Source organism: Corvus moneduloides, chromosome 9, assembly GCF_009650955.1.
Source record: "Corvus moneduloides isolate bCorMon1 chromosome 9, bCorMon1.pri, whole genome shotgun sequence".
Lineage (NCBI taxonomy): Eukaryota > Metazoa > Chordata > Aves > Passeriformes > Corvidae > Corvus > Corvus moneduloides.
The window spans coordinates 26,184,225-26,204,806 of record NC_045484.1 but is presented as its reverse complement, the minus strand read 5'-3'; the positions used below and the strand labels follow the sequence as shown (position 1 = coordinate 26,204,806).

The window sequence follows — 20,582 nt, the reverse complement described above, 5'->3', positions numbered from 1 at the left end:
ATCCAGCCCTTGACAGTGGATGTTCATTGCAGCCATTGGTCTTTTTGAACAAAAGAGCTGGGAGTGGAGACTGGATGTTGATTCTGCACCCAAGTTTAGTTTTATTAATCTGTTTGTATAAAAGAGAAGGCAACTGCAGTAGCCTTAGTTATATTTTTCTTTCTGGACGGGTCAGGAAAAAAAGCAGAAATTACTGTACACTGTACACAGCATGAGACATTGTTCTCTACCTGAAACTATTTCCCCACAGATGACAGGTGGGGAATAGCAAATTTAGCACTAAACGTGTCAGGATCCAGGCAGTTTTATACTCAGTTTAGTCTGATACAGGTCTATGCTTCTGCCCACAGAGCCATCTGTGCCCCCACCTTGCACTGGGACCAGGCAAACCAGTTAAAAAATGACCTTTTTTTTTCTGGAGCAGTTTAGAGGCTGATGCAGCTCCCTGATGTGTCTCTAGGTGAGTCAATGAAGACGAGAGGAAGAGGAAGGCCAGGCTGCTCCCCCTGACAGCACTGCTGATTTATGTGGGATGAAATAGACCATGCTCCTTGAAATATTTTTTTAATACCTTATTACTACCTTCGCATTTTACATCCACATAAAAAAAAAAAATCAAGGGAATTAAATGCTGTAAGGGTTTTGCTGTCTGTAATTTCCTTAAGTCTTGTCAAAGTTGGCAGCCCAGAATTCAGGAAACAGGAAGGCAGATGGAAGGTCCCTTGAGTGCATGCAGTGAAGGCAAGGCTCACTAGATCCAGCTCTTGGGAGTCACTCCAGACCCGATCACCCTGAAAGTTTCCAAAGGTTTTAATGTCTCACTAGATAACAGAGAATTCACTCCTTAGTCAGGTCTTTTCTCTGTGGATTCTTTTATGTGTAATAAAGACTAAAGTCACACTACAGACTTAATGTAATTCAGTTTAAATGTCACTCAACTGCTGGTTATAGAAGGAGGCTTCATTAGTTCTTGTGATTACAAAACTACTGGTTAACAGGATCATTATTTTGTACTTAGCACCACTGAGTTTCCTTTACTGTTTACCCAGCTCCATGTTGTGACAATATTCCACAGGATTCCACAGTTCATTGCTGTTCCCTTTCTATCCACTCAGCTTGAATGAGTTTGTGTTATTTATTAATATCATCAGCTCACCACTGATCCCTTTCTCCAGGTAGTGGTGTCTGAGTACCTTGAATAACACAGGTTCCCACAAAGATCCTTGGGGACATTGCTGGAATCTTCTCACTGTGAAAATTGTTGCTTTCTGCTTCCAGCTATCAATCTGATAATACTACTTTTTTTTTTTTTTTTAAACTCAAGAAAAGATGTTTCCACTGCAGTAAACACTGCTACAGATGACTAGCTTAGTTCTTCTGCAATTACCCTATTTTTAATAAAAGGAGTCTTTTACACTGTAAAAATGTATTAGTCCAATTATCTTCTGGCAGGTTTTCTGTTTCTGATACTTTTAATAGTCCTTTACACCTTTGGTAATTGTTCCTTGGGGTATGTCAGTTGTTTAATTCAGGATTCATATCTTCCAAAAGTTAAATTTCAATTGGGTTTTCTAATTTTCTTTTCTAGTTTCCTGCTTTAAGTCTGTCTTCCAATTACATCCTTTAACATGCTGGTGCACACAGCCCAACTACTTCTTGTGGGCATGCTGTAGTCTTTTAAAGTCAGATACGTGTGTACTCTGAGGATCTAAAATAGTGTCTTCAAAAAGTTTTGGTTACAGTCTTAGTCTTTCACCTGTGACTTTAATTTCTCTTTGTTATCTTCAACTTCATGCAGTTTTCTTCTAAAAGGGTAATGCTACCCTGGTGATTTTTAACAGTTATTATCGTTTTGTAAAGTAGTGAATATAAGCATGTTTTCATTCACCTAAAAAAATGTAGTTTCTATCATTTTATTTGCCTCTATGCTTTATTTAATCTACTGTCGTGGTACCCATTAGCATGAGTTACTATCACTCATAAGTATTTTATACCTTGTAATTATGGCATGCTACTCATGATCTTGCCTTTTCTAAATTTACAGGTAGACCTCATTTGTTGTCATTTGAAAACCCCCATTCTGTTGCGGCCATTTTAGGAGTTTAAAAATTATTCTAATGTGTACTTAGAAATATTTTTCATTTTGTGTAGGCCTGTTTGCCTGTTTATGTGTCCTGATTAGTGAGGACTTCGATTGTGTGAGGGAAAGCATTTCCAAACTGTGGTGGCAATGGAGAAGGAATTGGTTTTTTAATGACAACTATAAACTCAGTGATGCAGAAGAACAAAATAATTTATAACTGTGTGGATCTAATAAAGAAAAAAAGGCGGGAGGTATTTTTCAGAAGTGAAGTATCACCTGCAAATTAAAGAGAACACTTTTTTGCTGAAATACACTTTTTCAAGGTTTAGACGAAGGTAGAACATTGTGTGGCTGTTGCAGTATCGTCTAACGTGGGGAAACCAAACCAAATAAACAAACAAAAACACCGAAAAAGAGATCCCTGCCTTGATGCGGGTCCCACCGCGCCTTCGCACCTCGCGGCCGCCGGGAAGATGTTAGCTTGGAGGAGCGGGATGGGGGCGAAGACACTTCCCGGGCATCCCGCGGCACCGGCCGGCACCGCAGCCGCCCTTCGGCCTCTCCCGGGCCGGATGGAGCCGTCGGGGCAGAATTCCCGGGGGCAGCGGAGCGCTGGGCGGCCGCCGGGCGCCGAGCCGCCCCCGCGGGTCTCCCTTCCCTCCGCGGCCGCCCTGGCTCCGCACCCCGGCCCGGCTCTGCCCGCACCGCAACCAAGAATTATTTTAAAATTACTAAAAAAATAGTTAAAGGGAAGTCAAAAGAGGGGAAAAGCCTCGGTGCCGCGCCTTTCCCCGTGGGCGTGGGCGGAGATGGGGCCGCTCAGCCCGGCGCTGGGCAAGGGGAGCGCAAGGAAAAACTGGGCATTCCTGGGAAAAAAGAACAAAACAACAACCCACAAATAAACAACCAAACAAACAAAAAAATGGAGCCACATGTTTGGGCATCGCCCCAGCGCTGCCTGGTCCCGCGGGGCTGATGGCACCGGCGCGGCACCGGGCCGGGGCTGGACGGTGCCGGGGGAGATTGCGGATGGTCCATCATTAACTTGAAAGAAGTCTGTGTTTGTGTAAGGGCCCCTTAAATACTGCGTGTGAACTGGGAAAAGAATACAAGAATCATTTTTTCCCCGAAGTGCGTGTGGTTTTTGATGACGCTGTTACATCGGCCCTCCCGCCCCTCCGCAAACCCCCTCGACATGTCTCTAACGATATAGACTGTGTTTATCTATCGCATTTCGTCCGGATTGTTCGGCTCCTGAGCTCCTGGGGCAATAAACATTGAAGGGGGGAATCCTCTGGCAAATCCGACCGGGGCTGTCATGATCGTGAATAAAAATAAAAGAATTAATCTTTTGCTTTCGGCTAATGAAACAATGTAGCCTCCAAAATATGGAAGCGCTCCGATGTGCAGAGCCGGGATGTGGCCGGGCAGATGCGGGAGCGGCACGGGCAGGGCGGCTCCGCACCTTGGGGTGTCCGTCCCGCTGCCACGGGCGGGGGCACCTCCCCGCCGCCCCCGCCCCGGACCGGTCGCCGGGCCCCAGCAGGCAGGAGGGAGCTCCAGGGTTTTTAATTACACTCCTTCCCTTTGCTCCCTTCATTTTTCTGCACCCTTTGCAGTGAGACACACTTGGAATTAGAGTGGTTGTGACATTTTGGTGGCAGCTTATTGTGCGGAACACTTAAAGTTTAAAAAACAAGCCCCATAGAAGTTGAGGGGCTTAAAGCAGCCCCCTTTGTGGGGCAAGACATAGAGTTTTGATTCTGGACAATGGTGTTTCTCAAATTTCTTCCAAAAACCTGCACCCCATCTGTGATCTCAATGAAATCGCTTTTCTCTCTCCCTTCAATTCATTTGGCAAAGGCGAAGCAGATGCATGGGACGGGGTCTGAATTTTAATTATTAGGTTTTACCTGAAACAAAACAGCAAATCCTTTTTACCATGTGTTTGAAGTTAGGAGACGGGTAGGGGAATATAAAATATAATTAAAAAGCTCTCGGATCGTTAGGGAGCTGACAAGAGCCTTTTTAATGAACCTCTCGGAGAGCCCTACGGTAAATTAGCAGAGCGGGGCTTTCCCGAGTCATTCTGGCTCGGAGCTGCTGCCCCCGCGGTACCTGCGTGCTCCCGGCGGTGCCAGCGCGTGTCCCCGCGGCTGCCGGGAGGCTGCGGCACACGCGCGTGTCCCTGTGCCACGGGCAGCGCCGCGGACGCGGGGGATCCCCGCGGAGCCTCCGCTGCCGCGCAAACCCCGGCGCGGGGATGGGGGGAGGCGGCCGCGCCGCTCGTGCCGAGCCGCCCCCGGCCCGCGGCCGCCCCGTCCACCCGCCGAGGTTCGCAGCGCTGCCGGGACAGCCCCCCTCCCTCCCCGCTTCCCGCGCATTAACTCAGAGTGCATTTAACCATCAATAAGGTGCGAGGGGAAAATTGTCTGTCACTTTAATCCATGCCCGAGGGGCTGGGAAATAAAAAGGGAGAGGGAGAGGGAGAAGGAGGGAGGGAGAGAAAAGCAAAGGTCTTAAAGAGCCCTAAATCCACAGGCGAGCGGTGGGAATGCGGAGCCAGGCTCGGCTCCCTGGCCGGCCCTCCGTGGGCAGCGAGCCCCAAGCAGACAGCGCTGGCTAGGGAGGTTGTGCCCGTCTGGTTTAGGAGGGGACCCGTTCCGCCGCTCTCGCTCCCAGCGCGGAACGGGGCCGGGGAGGGAAGGGGGCACTGGGGGCACTGGGGGCACTGGGCTCCCCCCGAGGTGTCCCAGCCTTCGCCGCACTCCCCGGCGAGAAAGGGAAACTCATGCCCGCGCCCTCCTCCGCTGCGGATCCGCTCAGCTCGTCTGTCTGACGGGTGGAAGGAAGAAGGGAGAGCAGAGCGGGGGCCGGCATGGGCACCCCCACACCCCCGTGCCCCCGCAGAGCGCTGCCCCGGGCCGGGACGCGTGGCTTTCCCCCTCCACAGGCAAAGGCTGCTCCCCCGCCCGCCCCGCTAAAGCGATTAAGATTTCCTTCCCCTCCCTTGGGAAGCCCCAGCCCGAGCCTCAGCCAAACCCGGGGGACATCAGCCAGCGCCGAAGGCCCTGGGGACGGACCACGGATTTTTAATTTTTAGCTCCAGCACACGGGGGGGGGGGGGGGGGGGGAGGGGGGGTGATGGATGGATTTTTGCGTGTGTGAGCTTTTTTTCCTCTTTCTGTGTGTCGGTGTGCGTGTGTGTGGATGGGCACAAGCTCTCAGAGAAAAGAAATTTTAGAGTAACAACTAAAGGCTTTCTTGTGCAGTTATTTTAAGGGCTTTGTTCAGTGCCTGAAGGGGGATGCGCCCATTTGTTCGGGAGGGGATTCATCACATGCCCCTTTCATGTGAACTAGAGGTTAACAACCTAATGAGCACTTGGTGAAGAGATGAAGCGTGTAAAGAGCCCGATTTTCCCAAATCCTGGGCTGCTGTCTTGGGGATGTGCTACTCTAACCTCTGCTGGGCTAATAGTCTCCGCACTTCCAGCGGGGAGGCCCCGGGAAGCCCCCGGGTCCAGCCGCGCTCAGGCGGGGCAGCAGCAGCGAGGCGGCTCGGTCGCGATGCCCCGCCGGGGAGCCGGGGGGGCCCGGCCCCACTGCTACATATGTTGGGTCAAGTCTCCCCATTGTGAGCGTGTAAAAAGGTGTAAAAACTCAATCATCTGTAGCTTTTTTAAAGGGAGGGCTTACCCTGGATTTGTTGCATAATGGATTGTTAAAAAAGTAGAGGGTTGAATTAAGACTGTTCCCTAGTCACTTTTAATTAGACCACTCTATTTAATTAGCAAAGTTGAAACATGCAATTAAAATTAGCTCAGTTTAGCACATATTAAAGGAAACGGGGACGCGGCTCCGGCTCATATTAAAAGGAGTCGGAGGAGAAATGGCGGGGAAGAGTAAGCGAAATGACTCTGTGGAGGTAATTCAGCCGGCGGCCATCTGTCAGAGGACCCGCCGTGCCCCTTCATCACGGCCCCGATTCCTCCAATGTCCCTCTAATGACCGTCCCCGCAAGGCCAGCGCGATGTGCACGGCCGGTGCCGCTGGATGGTGCGAAGCCCTTCGAGGGCCGCGTGTCTGTGTATTTAAGACGTGTTGCTCTCCAAAAGCCGGGGGGCTGGTACCTGCGCTGGCCCCGGCGGAACCCCGAGGGGTCAGTCAGCCCCGGCCCCGCCGCCCGCCCCGTGCGGCCGCCGGAGAGGAGCCCGCGGAGAGGAGCCCGCGCAGGAGTGCGCGGAGCCCCGAATTTCCCTTATTCCACAGATCTTTCTTCCTTGTCGATTTCTCCTCCCCCACTGGGAGCCGGGAAATCGAGTTAATAATGTTTCAAATACTTGAGAAGTGCGGGCTAACGGGAGTTCCGTCTCCCTTTCCTCGCTCCGGATCTGAAGAGGTTGCCTGGACTAGGAGGAATGTGCCTTTTTCTTGAAGGGGGGGTGGTGGTGGTGGTAATTTTCATTCTTGTAATATTGGTTTGGGGATAATTACTTTTAATGTCAAAAAGATTTAGTTTAATATCATCTCTATTAGGCGGCTGGGCGGATAATTAAAAGTGAAGATGATAGCAGCAGGGAAACAGATGGCATTTGCTTACTTTGATTCAGTAGGTAAATAATGAAAAAGTCAATGGCAAACCCCCTAGAACAATTGAAACCTTAAAGAGCACTAACATTAGCAGGTACTTACAAACTGTCTTCCGCTAAGAACGAGATGAAAATACACTAATCAAGAACTATATTTCTCTGGGATGTTTCCGAGGGCTGCTCTGCCTGCAGGCGTGCGTGTCCCTTCCCCCGCATGGCAGCCAATAGCCGGGCGCTTTTTAATTAAGATTTTACTGCTGCAATTGGGGGAAGCTGCAGCAGCACCGTTGCTGCAGCCCTCTCAAACTTGGGCACCGGAGCAGCCGTACAGGGGAAGCCTTTAGGTGAATCAAGGGGAGTGAGGAGAGAAAGAAACACCGGGGAAATCGGGGCTTCTTCAGAATAAATATATCGTGTTTTATCGAGCTGATCCAGATGTGAGCGCTGGGCCGTGGGCGCCGAGTGGTGAATTTCTGGATGCTGCCAGAGTCAAACGCACAGCGGGGATAACTGAGCAGCAACCGGGGCACTGCGCAACGAAAGGCGGCGTCTCTGGCCATCCCTGTAACGAAGTAGAGTCGACTTTCACGCGTCTGGAGGGCGCGGGCTGCCCTGACCATGGTGGGGATCCCTCTAGGACCCCTTAGCTCTGGTGGCTCGGGAGTCGGCGGCTCTCCGTGCCCGGCCCGGGCAGGGCACCCGCCCCGCTCCCTGGAGCCGGCCCAGGCGCCCGGTGCCAACCCGGGCTGCTCCTGCGGGGCCCGGCCGGCGCCTGCGGGGAGGAAGAGAGGAGCTGGGTCCAAGCCTGAGTTCCTCTCACGGTTTGACGCTGGGAGATGCTCCCAGAGCCAAGCTGGGAGCGTGACCAGTCTCGGGGGCTTTAAAGTCGCGTTTCGCCGGGTTTGGAGAAATGAATTTTTCTTTCCTTGTCCCACCCGGGCAGCGGGAGCGCGGCTGCTCTGTGCGTGCCTAAAACAAACATCCCTCCCCCAGAAAGACACGGGAGCAGGGATGTACATGAAGATTTTATTGTGCCTCGTCAAACAGAAATGAATTGCAGCAGGAGAGAGGGGAGGAAGAAGGGAGGGGTGGGGGGAGAGCAACATCCACCTCCCCGCTGCCTCCCGTCCATACTCACACACACACAGGGCTCTAGCAGGCCGGGACACAGCTGGAGAGAGCTCCGAGCCCGTGGCAAGTCCTGGCCGCGCCTCTGCTGGTCCGGGCGAACTCACAGCTCAAGGGGTGGTTTATTTGAATAAATCTGTGAAATGTGCGCACCTTCTGGGCTCACGGTGAAAGTTTTCAAAGGAAAACACGGACAGGGGAGAAATTATTGTTGTTGAAATATCAGACTGGGGAGAAGTGTGATTCCGGGCTCTCCTTTTCTAAACGCACCTCGTAAGAGGACAGCAACACAGGAATAGTTGGGTCCCGGTTGGAAGCAGCCCCTCCAGCCACTTCCCTCCTGGAAAGCGGAAAGGCAGAGTCTGCCTGAGCCCGGAGCAGGGTGCCGAGCCCGACGAGAGGCCTCGGCTCCGGGTCAGGAGCGATCCCGGCGAAGAGCGGCGCTTTCCGGGAGCGGCGGCTTCGTCTCCAGCCCCCGCCGCCTCCAGGCGCCTGCCGGGGCTGCTGCCTGCCCTGGGGGCGGCCGGAGAGGAGCGCGGCGTGGGTACCCGTCAAACGCCCCTGAAATTGGGGGAGATTTGGACAAACGTCCTCAGAACTTGCTGAATCCTGGAGTTACATCCTTGTAATTACACATCCTTGCAATTTTAGATTTTTTATTTAATAAAACACCGCTATTACGATGTCGGATTGAAGTTGAGTGTAACATTTAAAACGAGCACATGGCTAAGTGTTTTGGACCAAGAGGTGTCCTCTGCTGACTTTGGACGAACAGCAGAAACAGGCACTGGGCGTTTACGTGCCCAGCTCTGGGACACTGCACCCCAACTCTGCCTATCTCAGCGAGTGGGGCCGTGCTGCAGGAGCCCACGGAAACAGCCTCGGGATAGAGATGCTACGCGTTGTGTGTCCCAACTTCAACACCGCCGTTTGTCATGTTACTGGAAGCATGAGGCTCCGAACAGAAACCACCGCATTTCACAGGCTGATTACTGACCCACTCTCGGGGGTTTTTGTTGTTTGGGGTTTTTTTGGTTTGTTTGGTGGTTTTTTTCCCCATGCCTGTTTCCAAAATAGTTTTAAACCGCCTTAAACGGAAAGGATAACCCAGCCCTTTAATTTAAGTCAAAGCTGAAAGACAACAGAACGGAGGAAATCGGCATAACCCGTGTCCTGTGCTGTTGGTGGTGGCGGGCTGCCTCGAGGGGGAAAGGGACGGTATTTGCAGAAAAAAACCCATCGCAACCCCCCCAAAAAACTGCCAGGTAGAAGGGAGAATATTTTCTCCCTGTTAAACCAACATAAAGCAGTACTTTAAATGTTTCTTATTAGGTCTGATCGAGTTCTACGAAATCCCAATTAAATCAGATGATTAGAGTAATACTCTCCGGAGAATAAAATTAGTGGTTGCAAATAAAATTAAATCGGATATTTTGACTTGGCGGCCGTATTAAATAAAGGTGTTATAACGCCTAAATCACGAGGAGTGGGTGGCAGCTGCACCCGCAGAAAATCGGGTAGGAAATCGCTCATTTCGTTACCAAAAAAAAAAAAAAAAAAAAAAAAAAAGAAAGGAAGACGGATGTAAGTGCAATAAAAATAATGAAAATTTGGAGGCCTCAGGATTTGTGCTTTTCGCAACCACGGAATGAGAGCGACCAAGGGGAAGAGCCATCGCAGCATCAGCGAGCGCTGCGCGTCCTGCAGCGGGGCTGCCCCGCGGCCCTGCGCGGTGTCCAGCCGCGGGGAAGCGGCAGGCAGGGCCGGCACGTTTCGAGCAGAGCCAGGGCTTTCTCTCCTCCCGTCTCGGGGCCCTCAGCTCGCCCGGGGCACCCACCCGGGGAGGCACCTGGAACAGGTCTCGCGGCGTGGGAGCGCAGGTGGGGATGCTGAAGCGGAGGGAGGAGGCCCCTACGACCGGCAGACAGTTCCCGCTACGGGGAAGGACTTACGGACGCATGTGAAAAAGAACTTTAGAAAGTGCCGAGGAGGATGGAGATCCCTCGTGGGAAAGAGAGGCGAGAGCCCTGGGGAAAGGAGACGGCGTTATTTCCCACCGAAGTGCTACCTCCTCCCGCAACCAGCGAAGGTGACGTCAAACCCGGGTGCCTGATGCTAAAACAAAAGCTCCGGGGTTAATATACAGTTACCAGCCCGGCAGCCTCCTCCTCCTTAAAAATCAGTCCCTCGGGTTTATTGTCCCCGAGGGGAAGGCGCCTGTTGAACATGTAGTCACGCAAACAGCTGGCAGGAGAAAGAAAGAACGAACTTTACTTTCTGGGGAGTGAAGGGCGGGCAGGGCTCCCCCAGGCTAAAACGCAGCGAAAGGATGGAAAATCATACTCACCTCGGGCTTCTCCTGCTGCGGCAGCACTTGTACATTCACCTGCGGGTGTGGAATGAGAGAGAGGAGGGAGTGGGGAGAGAGAAAGAAAAGAGAGGAGAGAGGGAATGAGGGAATGAGGGAATGAGGGAAGGAAGGAAGGAAGGAAGGAAGGAAGGAAGGAAGGAAGGAAGGAAGGAAGGAAGGAAGGAAGGAAGGAAGGAAGGAAGGAAGGAAGGAGGGAAGGAAGGAAGGAAAAGGGAAGGAAGGAAGGAAAAGGGAAGGAAGGAAAAGGGAAGGAAGGAAAAGGGAAGGAAGGAGAGAGGCATCGTTATATACTATTATAAAACAAAATCTCCAAGGGCAGGGGAGAGGCCATAAATTGAATTGTCACCTTCCACAGCATATTCCCCCCTCCCCTTTTGATAAGTTACACCCAGGGAAAAAAAAATCAAACAGTTGTCAAGTACCGTTCCCAATGATTAAAAAAAAAAAAAAAAAAAAGGAAAAGGAAAGGACAAGAGAGCCAAACTCTGAGGTGGCGGGGGAGCGGGCAGTGTTTTCAGGCACACCCACGCCCACGCTGCCCCGCTGTCCCCGCGGTGCCCCCCGGACGCTCCCGGCGCTCCGCGGGCGCGGCGCGCTCGGGCGGCCGCGGCGGAGCGCGGGGCGGCCAATCAGCGCGGCGCCTGCGGCCCCTGGCCAATGGCAGGCGCCACATTGTTGTCAAATGTTGCCTAATGGCAACGCGGGGCGCAACAATAGCGCGAGTGGCGGCGCGCGGCGCGGCGGGCAGCGCGCTCCGCTCCGCTCCGGCCGCACGCACCGCCAGGGCCGCGTCCCGGGGGGCTCCGCGCCCGGCCCTGCCCGGCCCCGACCGCCGCTCTGCCCGCCCCGACGCCGGCCGCCTGCTCCGGGCTCGCCGCGGCGGATGAGCCCCGGCTGCGGAGGTGCTGCTCGAGAGAAGGGGCGATTTTTTTTTTTTTTTTTTTTTCGTATTCTCTGCTGGATTTTAGCCTCTGCGGCTCGTGGCGAGGGATCCTGTCGTTGAAGGTGCCGGATTGTTCTTTGAAGGGACACTGCTAGTCTGTGGCTGCAGTTACAGGGGGACGGGGGAGCGGAGCTTAGGGAGCAGCTCGGGTTGCACCGGGGCGTCGTGGGGAGCGGCGACCCCGCAAGCGCGGACGGGAGAGCTCGTCTTTGAGCCTGGCGCGATGGACTTGGTGCTGCCCCGCCAGATGCGCAAGGGGAGCAAGGAAGCGAGAGTGATCTAAGTTTTCTTGGATTTTCTTGTGTTAGCTTTGCTTTTCGGGCGCGGAGGGGAGGAGGGCGCGGAACGGCTCCCGTCGGGCCCGTCCTCACTTGAGCCCCGCTCCGGGGCCGTGTGCCGGTGCGGGGGGACGGGGGCAGCGCTCGAGGCGAGAGGACAGGCGCTGGGGTTTGCATGCCCGCACCCGGGGCTCCGTGTGCCCCGCACTCGTGATCGCGCTTGAAGGCACCGGGAGTTTCTCCGCGTCCGAGCGCGGGTGCGGCGCGGGGGCTCCCCCGCCCCGCGCGTCGCTTTGGGGGAGGCCGGGGAGGGGGGGCCCCTCTCTCGGGGCGGGCTCGCCGGGATGGAGCTGCGGTCAGAGCTGCCCAGCGTGCCCGCCGCGCCCCCCCCGGTACCCCCCAGCTCGGTGGCGGCCGCGGCGGCTGCGGCCGCGGCCACGCTGCCGGTGAGCGTGGCCGGGAGCTTGCTGCGGGCGCCGCCGCTGCTGCTGCGGGCGGCAGAGAAGTACCCGCGGACACCCAAGTGCGCCCGTTGCCGCAACCACGGGGTGGTGTCGGCGCTGAAGGGCCACAAGCGGTACTGCCGCTGGAAGGACTGCATGTGCGCCAAGTGCACCCTCATCGCCGAGCGCCAGCGCGTCATGGCCGCGCAGGTGGCGCTGCGCCGGCAGCAGGCGCAGGAGGAGAACGAGGCCCGCGAGCTGCAGCTGCTCTACGGCACGGCCGAGGGGCTGGCGCTGGCGGCCGCCAACGGCATCATCCCGCCCCGGCCCGCGTACGAGGTGTTCGGCTCCGTCTGCGGCGGGGGCGGCGGCGAGGGAGGCGCCGGCGCCTCAGGTAAGGCCGCGAAGCGCGCCCTCGGAGAGGTGGTGATGGGGGGAAGGGGCCTGGAGAGGCGGTGGGAGATGAGCGGGGCGCGGACCTGCAGGCGGGTGGCCCCGACTCCGACGGCTCCACGGGGCCCGCCGGGGGCAGCGGCACTGACGGTCTCTCTTCCTTCTGCCCCCCGACCCGCAGAGTCCAAGATGCAGAAGTTCGAGCTGTTCCCCAAGACGCTGCTGCCGAGCCGCGCCGTCACCCCGCAGCAGGCGGGCGGGAAGCCCCTCTCTCCGGACGGCGAGTCCGTGCCCGGTACCTCCTCCCCAGATGCTCGCCACGGCTCGGGCTCGGAGAACGGAGACGGCGAGTCCTTCCTGAGCTCACCCGTCTCCAAAGGCCCGAAGGAGGGGGAGGAGAGCCCGGGTTCCATCAGCCCGCTGGGCTCGGACTCGGGTTCGGAGGCGGACAAGGACGAGCAGGACCCGTCGCCCTCGGCCGGCGGCCGGCAGCGGACTCCCATCGACATCCTGACGCGCGTCTTCCCGGCGCACAAGCGCAGCGTGCTGGAGCTGGTGCTGCAGGGCTGCGGCGGGGACGTGGTACAGGCCATCGAGCAGATCCTCAACAACCGCGGCCCGGAGAAGGGCCCCGAGGAGGGCTGGGCCCGGGACGGCGCCTTGCAGGGCCTGCCGCCCACCCCCGCTGCCGCCGCCGCCCACCACCGGCCCTTGATCGCCGGCGCCATGGCCCCGGCCATCGGCACGCTGGGCAGCCGCTCCGCCTTCTCCCCGCTGCAGCCCAACGCCACGCACTTCGGGGCCGAGGCCGGCGCCTACCCCCTGGGCACCCACCTGGGACTGAACCCCCTGCGCCTCGCCTACTCGGCGCACAGCCGGGGACTGGCCTTCATGACCCCCTACTCCACGGCCGGGCTAATGCCCACGCTGGGGTTCCGGCCGCCCGTGGACTATGCCTTCAGCGACCTGATGCGGGACCGCTCCGCCGTGCACAAGGAGCAGGTGTACTCCAGCGGGCTCTACGGGCCCATGGTCAACAACACCCCCGAGAAGCAATAGCGGCTTCCTAAAGCTCATCTGTGTAGAGGTAGCTAGGTAGGCACGGGTGGATGGACACGGGTGGCCTTCTCTCCCCTGTGCAGGTGGTGGTTGTGTGCAGAGCCCGGCGCGGACACACGTTGGTGTATTAAGGTGATAAAGGTGCACTTTCATTGTCCAGACATGAGTCACTCTTTGTTGCTTATGGCCATAAGCATGGATATCCTCAGTGCGTTGTGGGGTGTGCACACACACACACACACACGCTCTTTCCCACACACATACATATATATATATGTATACTAGCAAGTGTATAATGTTATAAAATGGAAATCTAAGTTATTAATGTAACTCGTAGGTGAACTTGGTATTAACGTTAAGCTAAAGGTTAGACAGCGCATTGTAATACTTACCAGGCATATAGATGAAACCTTGTCAAATTGAAAACCTTTTCCTTCCCGCCCCCAGAAACGTTATGGTCTGTATATAAACATTGGAAAGTAGATATATTTGTAACTGTCCGTAGGACCCTGGCGCCAATGGTGTATGATGGTTTAATAAGCCTCCTTCATTTGTGATCTGCAAGAAAATTGCTTTCTTGTTCCGATGTAGCAAACTTCTTGCTGTTTCTAACAGGTAATTCTGTGTTTCCATTTCATAGAAATAAATGTTATTTTCTATTAAAAAAAAATCGGTCTTATGAATGGCAAGTGGTATTTTGTGAGATGATGGAAGTGTGTTTTGGGAAATTCATTTCACAAGTACAGTCAATATTTAAAGGAATTTATGCAAATAGTACAAACATGTTTACTACGTTTTTATCATGGTCAAACTAGATATTCTTCAGATAAATTTATAAATAAAAATGAAGAGTACAAGCAAGAGCAAATTCCTTATCAGCTGAAATTGTCAAATACCTTTATTTCTGGTTCTGGTCTTTTTCTTATTTATGCCTGGGAAAAAAAACCCAAACCTATAGAGGTATAAATTAAGCAGCATTTCTCCCTTCGATATCTTCCTGGTTTTTGTCATATTTAGGAAATTTGGCATTGTACAAAGAGAAGCCTGGTTAAAGCAAATCCCACCTTGCCGACCGCAGGTTGTGTAGCAACGGAAAGGTACTTCCTCCTGGTATCTGAAATTTTATTGTGTATTTTAGTTGTTTCTGTGTCAAAATAAGCAAAGGCATCTATAATAATGACGTTTTTCAGAATGTAAGGATGTGTTTGCAGCAGAGATGGATGAGTTAAGATCAGTGTACGGAGTACGTGCAGGGAAGGTTTCTCTGTTTTCGGAGCTGTGCGTCTTTCACCCTCATCCGAGAGTAAAGGCTGCTTGCCTTTTTGCTGCTTTTTTTCTTTTTTCTTGTTTTTGGCAACGGTGTCGAAATGCTTTCCAAGATCAAAAAGTAAGATGGGCTTTCCTGCCTCTATTTATTTCTGCATTGGGATGAGCGGGGGGCAGCGGGCGTGCCCCCGTGCATCCCGAGAGGCGATCCTGCCGAAGGCCGGAGCGTGACTTTCTTGCCAGTCCTGGGAGTGTTTGGCCCAGGGTAACTATTACTCACAAAGAACAAGTTCAGTGCGTGGTTGAATTAAGACTGTAAAAGCTCCTAAAGTTGGTTGGTATGGAAACCTAATCCCACCGAACCGCTCCGTGGCACAGCTGGACTGTTTACTTTCTCACTTCAAATATAACTGTGTAAACATTGGCTGCGAGCTGCCAGCGCAGCTCCTACCAACCAGTTAATATACTGGTGGGGCTGGGAGGACAGGAGTCCCGCCGCAGCTATGGAAGGAAGCTCCTGGGTAAAATCAAATTGCATCAAAATGCAATTCTTCTATCCCGCATGAGACTGGTCAACTTGGATACAGTTTTAATATTTTCTTAAAAAACAAAAACAAAAACCTGACGAAAAAAGTAAGTAAATATTACAGATTACACCTAGGCAAGTACTTTTGACCCTGATCCATCCTGGGAGCAGCCAAATCAATATCACAAGGGAAACTTTAAAAAGTCTCATGTTCCAAGAGCGGGTGAAACTTAATATTACTACAATAAAACGGTTTAATAAAGAAGGGCTTTAATAGTGAGCTAATTTGATTGAGTTTCCTAATTCCACTTTAATTGGAAAAGGAGTTGTCTGTTTGGTTATAAAGTGCTAGGGTTATGTTAGACTGGAAAAAAAAAAAAAGAAAGATGGACTTTGAGCATCTGAATAAACTTTTTTTTCTCTTTCCCCCCCTTTTTTTTTGGTTGGCAGCTGACTTTGTGCAGGATGGGTTTCCATATCTAGGATTATGAACGGGCTACAAAGAGCTGCTACTTAAAGAAATCAGGTCGCCACATTTCTCCCATTCTAGCCCTGTTGAGAAGGGCTTAGGAGCTGTTGATTTAACTCAGCTCCCCTTTTAATTATAAAAGCCATTCTTGTGTAGCTAGGCGAGCAGGATAATTTATCAGAATTGTTGCCGTGTCTTGGAGGTTGGCTTGAGCTTGGATTTATACAACCGACAATGGGGATCACGACGATTAACTTTCATATGGGTAGTTTAGGCTGTTAAATTGGGGAGAGTAGGAGGAGGGGGAGTATAAGAGAATCTGATAAATCGTCCTATGAAGTAATTCCCGCAGATTAAAAAAAATAAAGAAAAAAATCCCTTGGGTTTGAAGCTACCTCGCAGAGGTTCGTATACAGAAGCCTCTGGCAGAGCATAAAATATTCAAGTCCCTTTTAGAGTAAAATAAAATGCTGTCACTTGAATAAAAATCGGCTGAACCGAGTATAAATTATTTGTGAAGCAGAGAGGCTGCGGGCGAGCGCTCGCAAACTTCCCTGTTAATTAAATCTTAATCCACGGGTCGCAGGAAGCGGCGGAGCTGTAGCAGCGGCTGCTGTACATACAGCGGGACACGTTCCCGAGTTATATTAACTGCACTCGTGTTTAATATGAATCAGCCCTAATCCACAGCATAATAAAGATCAAATTAGACTAACCATTTAGTAGCGAAATGACATTCCTTCACCTAAAATGAACCTCCCCGCGCCCTGCCCGCTGCGAGGCAGCCTCGGCAGCCCGGCCGGGCGGGCCGGCGGCGGGGCCCCGGCTCTGGCTGAGCCCAGCGGGCTGAGCGAGGCCGCGGAGTGGAGCGGGGGGGGCCTTTTCTAGGCTGGCCAGTTTATTTTTCAGCCTGAGGGGGGAATCCCCGCTGCTCTTCCACGCTTTCCGGAGCCGCCTCTTCCCCCTCCCGCCTCAAACCCGGCTGGCTGCCGAGGCCCTGGGGATGGAGGAGGCTCGGAGCGGGGTCGCATCGGTTCTCCCGGCTCCGGCCCGGAGTGTCCCCTGTCCGCTGCTGGGGCCACGGGGGACACCCACGGCAGGGAAGGGTGGTGGTCCTGCTTCCACTAGGCGCCCTGGTCAGCCAGGGCCGCTCCAGCGGGGACAGCGATGGGTTGTTTTACTGGAGACCGAGGAGCGAGTCCCGACCCCTCGCTGTCTTGCCCGCGGCCCCGGGAATGCTGCGGCCCCGCTACCGCGGCTGTCCCGGGACTCGCCGCCCGGTTTCCCAAGCTGGAAAGCACCCCGCAGCCCGGCGCTGCCCGGAGAGGAGGGACGGGATGGGATAGGATAGGATGGGATGGGATGGGATGGGATGGGATGGGATGGGATGGGACGGGGCGGCCCCCGGTGCCCCTCACCGGGCGGGGCGGCCTTTGTGCCGGTGCTGAGCAAACACAGCTGCCGCCGGTGGCAGCGCTTGAGGGAACGCGGCTCTTACCGTCCCACCCCTCGCCCCCGCTCCCGGACATCCCTCCTCCGTGCTGCCCTGGGCGGGGGGGTAGGCCAGGTATCCATCCCATCGCTCCCGGGCTGATCTCATCGGTGGGAGCGCAGCGCCGGTGTCAGGCACACGAACTTCCCACGTCCCCCGGCGAGGGGACACCTCTGCCTCCTCTCACGATGCGGGCATCCCCCCCGTGTTGTCATAACATCCCCATGGCAACTGCGGCAATTACTTCTATGCCAGAACAACAGTAGGAAAGTATTTAATATATTTAAATGTGATTAAGCATGTGGAAGAAACGAGGAGGAGCAGCTCCGTAGGACGAGCGGCGGAGGCTTCCAGGGAACCCCGGGGGCTGCAGCTCGCCCGGGGCAGCAGCGGCACGTCTGGAACTCAACGGATGGAAGCGAGCGAGGGACGCACAGTTACAACGAGAGAGGAACAGAGTGTTTTACCGTTTTCTGCTGCCTTTAACACCAACTGAGGCACGTGAAAATTCATTCCGTTTTCCACCTCTTGGATTTCAACAGAAGTACTAATACACTGTTTCAAAAGAATACGTTTCCTCTGTTACTCTTGCTTTCCAGTTTCCCCTTTATTTTTCTCTTCCTTTTATTAGGGAAAAAACCAAAAAAAAACCCCCAAACCCGCTGTTAGCTGTAAGTTCGGAAAATAAAAAGCACGAAAAAAACCCCTGAAACTGCATGAGACTGGTTTGTGTTTCATCTCCAAAAGGAGCTTCTTAGAAAAAAGAACACCCCGTCAAAAAAAAAAAAAAAAAAAAAAAAAAAAAAAAAAAAAAAAAGGGGAAAAAAAAGAGAAAAAGATAGAATCAATTTTACCACATGCTTTAACCTGAAAATTATTCCTTTTCAGCCGCTACCCCTCATTTCTATGTTTTTAGGGAATCTAATAACCAACGGAAGAGATGTTCCTGACCCAGGGAGCCACGGGCGCTGCTGGGGCGGCGGATGATGTCCAGCGAGAGCTGCTGCTGCCTTTCCCCGGGAGCGGCCGGGGCTCGGCCAGCGGAGCCCCGGGAGCCGGGCAACCTACCTTGGCCTTGAATTCGCGGTGAAATTGTGTGGCCGGTTGCTGGATTTGGTGGGAATTAGAGTGCGGAGGCAAAGGAGGGTGCGGTGTTGATGCGGGGGAGGTAGTGTTAATGCGAGTGACCTGCTCGGGGTAGGAAGAGGTTAAAGGGTGCCGGGATGAGCTGGCTCACCCTGGCTGACAGCGGTGTGAGCTGAAATCGCTGGAGATACATTGGCAAGAAATTCTGGTGCTGGATAATGCCTAAAGGTAAAAGAAGGGTGGAGAGGAGGGAAAGGGTGAATTCCAGAACAGAGCAAGGGGCTGACAGGGTCTTAGGCTCACAAGAGCTAATGGAGAACTGGGATGCACTATTAAGGACTGTGGAAATTTAGGACTCGCTAAAAGAAGATTTGGTGTCTGTGTTACAAGACTCAGATGAAAACGTCACTTGCTATGCAATATATAATACAATAGTATATATATAATATGTGTGTATATATATATATATGCCTTTCTTGAGGGAGCCTTTAAGACTTGATTAGACTCTGCACAAGCTGAGTAAGCTGGTCCTATGTGGTGGGATTTACATTTCCAAGGAAATGATGAAAAGCCCCTAATTTCAGATTACTATTATCAGGTGCTGCACAGAGATCAGGAGGCTCAATTACATGAACACTCAAATACAGGCCAAGGCCTGAGCAAGTGGCTGTTGGTGTAGAATGGTGATGGGTGTTTTTACAGTGACTCAGTGATTGCTCATGTGGAAGCAAGTACATCGAGAGAGATGAAAATGCTGAAAGACCAGACTGTTACTGATAGTCTTCACTGGAACTGGCTGTTTGGTAAACATTTCTAACCATAATAAAGTCTGTTCTGAGGCCTGTTCAACCCAAATGCTGGCATAAGCACATGTTCCTCTTCACTCCAGGTGTGAATCTGGCAGATGTGGACAAGGGCATGATGAGACACCTGCCCAGGGGATAATTCTGTTTGGAATGCTGTTTTGTGCAGTACTGGATTTACCTGTATGTGGGAGATAAAGTCTTATCTTAGGTTTTATCTTAAATCCTTGCAAACTCTAAACTACAGGGGGAGAGCCCTGTTTTGATGGCCTGGAAGAGCAAAATCTTGTCATATAGTGGTTTGTGGATTAATTTTCTGCAAGAGATGGTGATGTGTGGGATACAGTCTGGCTTGTGACTTCACACAGAAGCTCTGCCTAAATGAAATCTGTAATGCAGATCTGTGAGGGGTAAGGATGGCTCTACTGGCATGTTCTCAATGTGACATTGCAGCTAGTATGGATTCAGAGAGGGGATTTTTTTCTGTTTTATATTCCCTCCTTTCTTGTTTTGCATCTTCTTAATGTGCTGTAAAGCTTATAAGAGTTATGCTAAGATTGTTTCTAAAAATTTAATTTTTTTCCCCTCAATACATGAATGCATAAAAAATGAATCGGTAAAAGCATAGATGAATTTCAGAAAAAAGATACAGAAATTCCTTGAAAGCAGGTTACCCAAAGTCTTATTACCCATCAATAGTTACAGATCTGCCATACATATCCTCAGAAAGTATTTGCCTGTTTCACTAGGAAAGTATAATAGATGGGCAGGATCTGTGCAAATTTTTGTAGGTTTGTGACAGCAGGGCAGGCTCCTGGGGGGAAGAGGGAAGTGGAAAGGAAACCAGAAACAGAGAGTGGATCTTTCCGTGTGGTCTGACAGGCAGATGGAAAGCATGAATTACAAAGGCTTTTAAAAAGATCTGCTTGGGTTTTATGTTTACAGAGAGATTTAACAAGACTGGCTGGCCTGAAAATGCTGAGGTTGTTGCTAAAATCAGATGTTTGGAAGTGAGATGGGGTACTAGCCCTGGACCAGGATACAGGAGAGGTTCACAGAAATTCAACAGGACCGGAGCAGGGTCAGCAAGGCAGGGTGCCTATAAACCATTCAGGAGATCCTGAAAGGGGCTTAAAGGTCAGCAGGACCTGGAGTCAGGGGAAGGAGGAGGGTATGACCCTTGCTAAGGGGGGCTGGATCCAGATAGAGACACAAGCCTCCAACCAGGAGGAGTAACAGCAGCAAGAGAAGACAACGACAATGAGCTGGGATTTGTGCAGGAGGGACTCACCGAGGAAACAGCTTTATAGGGAACAAAGGTATCAAAACATCACCTTGCTTTCTTGTAAGTGGGATATGGGATATTGATTTCCTCTCATGGCCTGGGGAAGCCCACGGTTTACCTTGGGTAGAACCTATGGATTTCCTCAGTTTTCTAAATCTCCTGCTTGCAAGGTTAGCCATAGATATTTACAGCTAAATGAATGGGGCAGGTAGGGGAGATTATAACTTGGAGAGCCTCTGCTTTGTAAGGGAGAGTCAGATATCTTATTCTGGCAGGAGAATTTAATTAAGGGGCTGTTCAATAGGAGTAAATGTCAAATGATCAGGCACACAGGACTAAAATTGCAATGCTCTGTCTAGTGTGCTA

At 52.6% G+C, this 20,582-nt stretch overlaps 1 protein-coding gene across 1 annotated transcript; it reads left to right on the top strand.

Moving 5' to 3' along the window:
- The first annotated feature begins 10,998 nt into the window (after positions 1-10,998).
- Positions 10,999-15,361, top strand: DMRTA2 (DMRT like family A2). The gene is made up of 2 exons (XM_032118651.1): positions 10,999-12,231; positions 12,412-15,361. Exons 1-2 carry the CDS (start codon positions 11,739-11,741, stop codon positions 13,287-13,289), a joined length of 1,371 nt encoding a protein of 456 aa, XP_031974542.1. The 5' UTR covers positions 10,999-11,738; the 3' UTR covers positions 13,290-15,361.
- Positions 15,362-20,582: the final 5,221 nt, after the last annotated feature.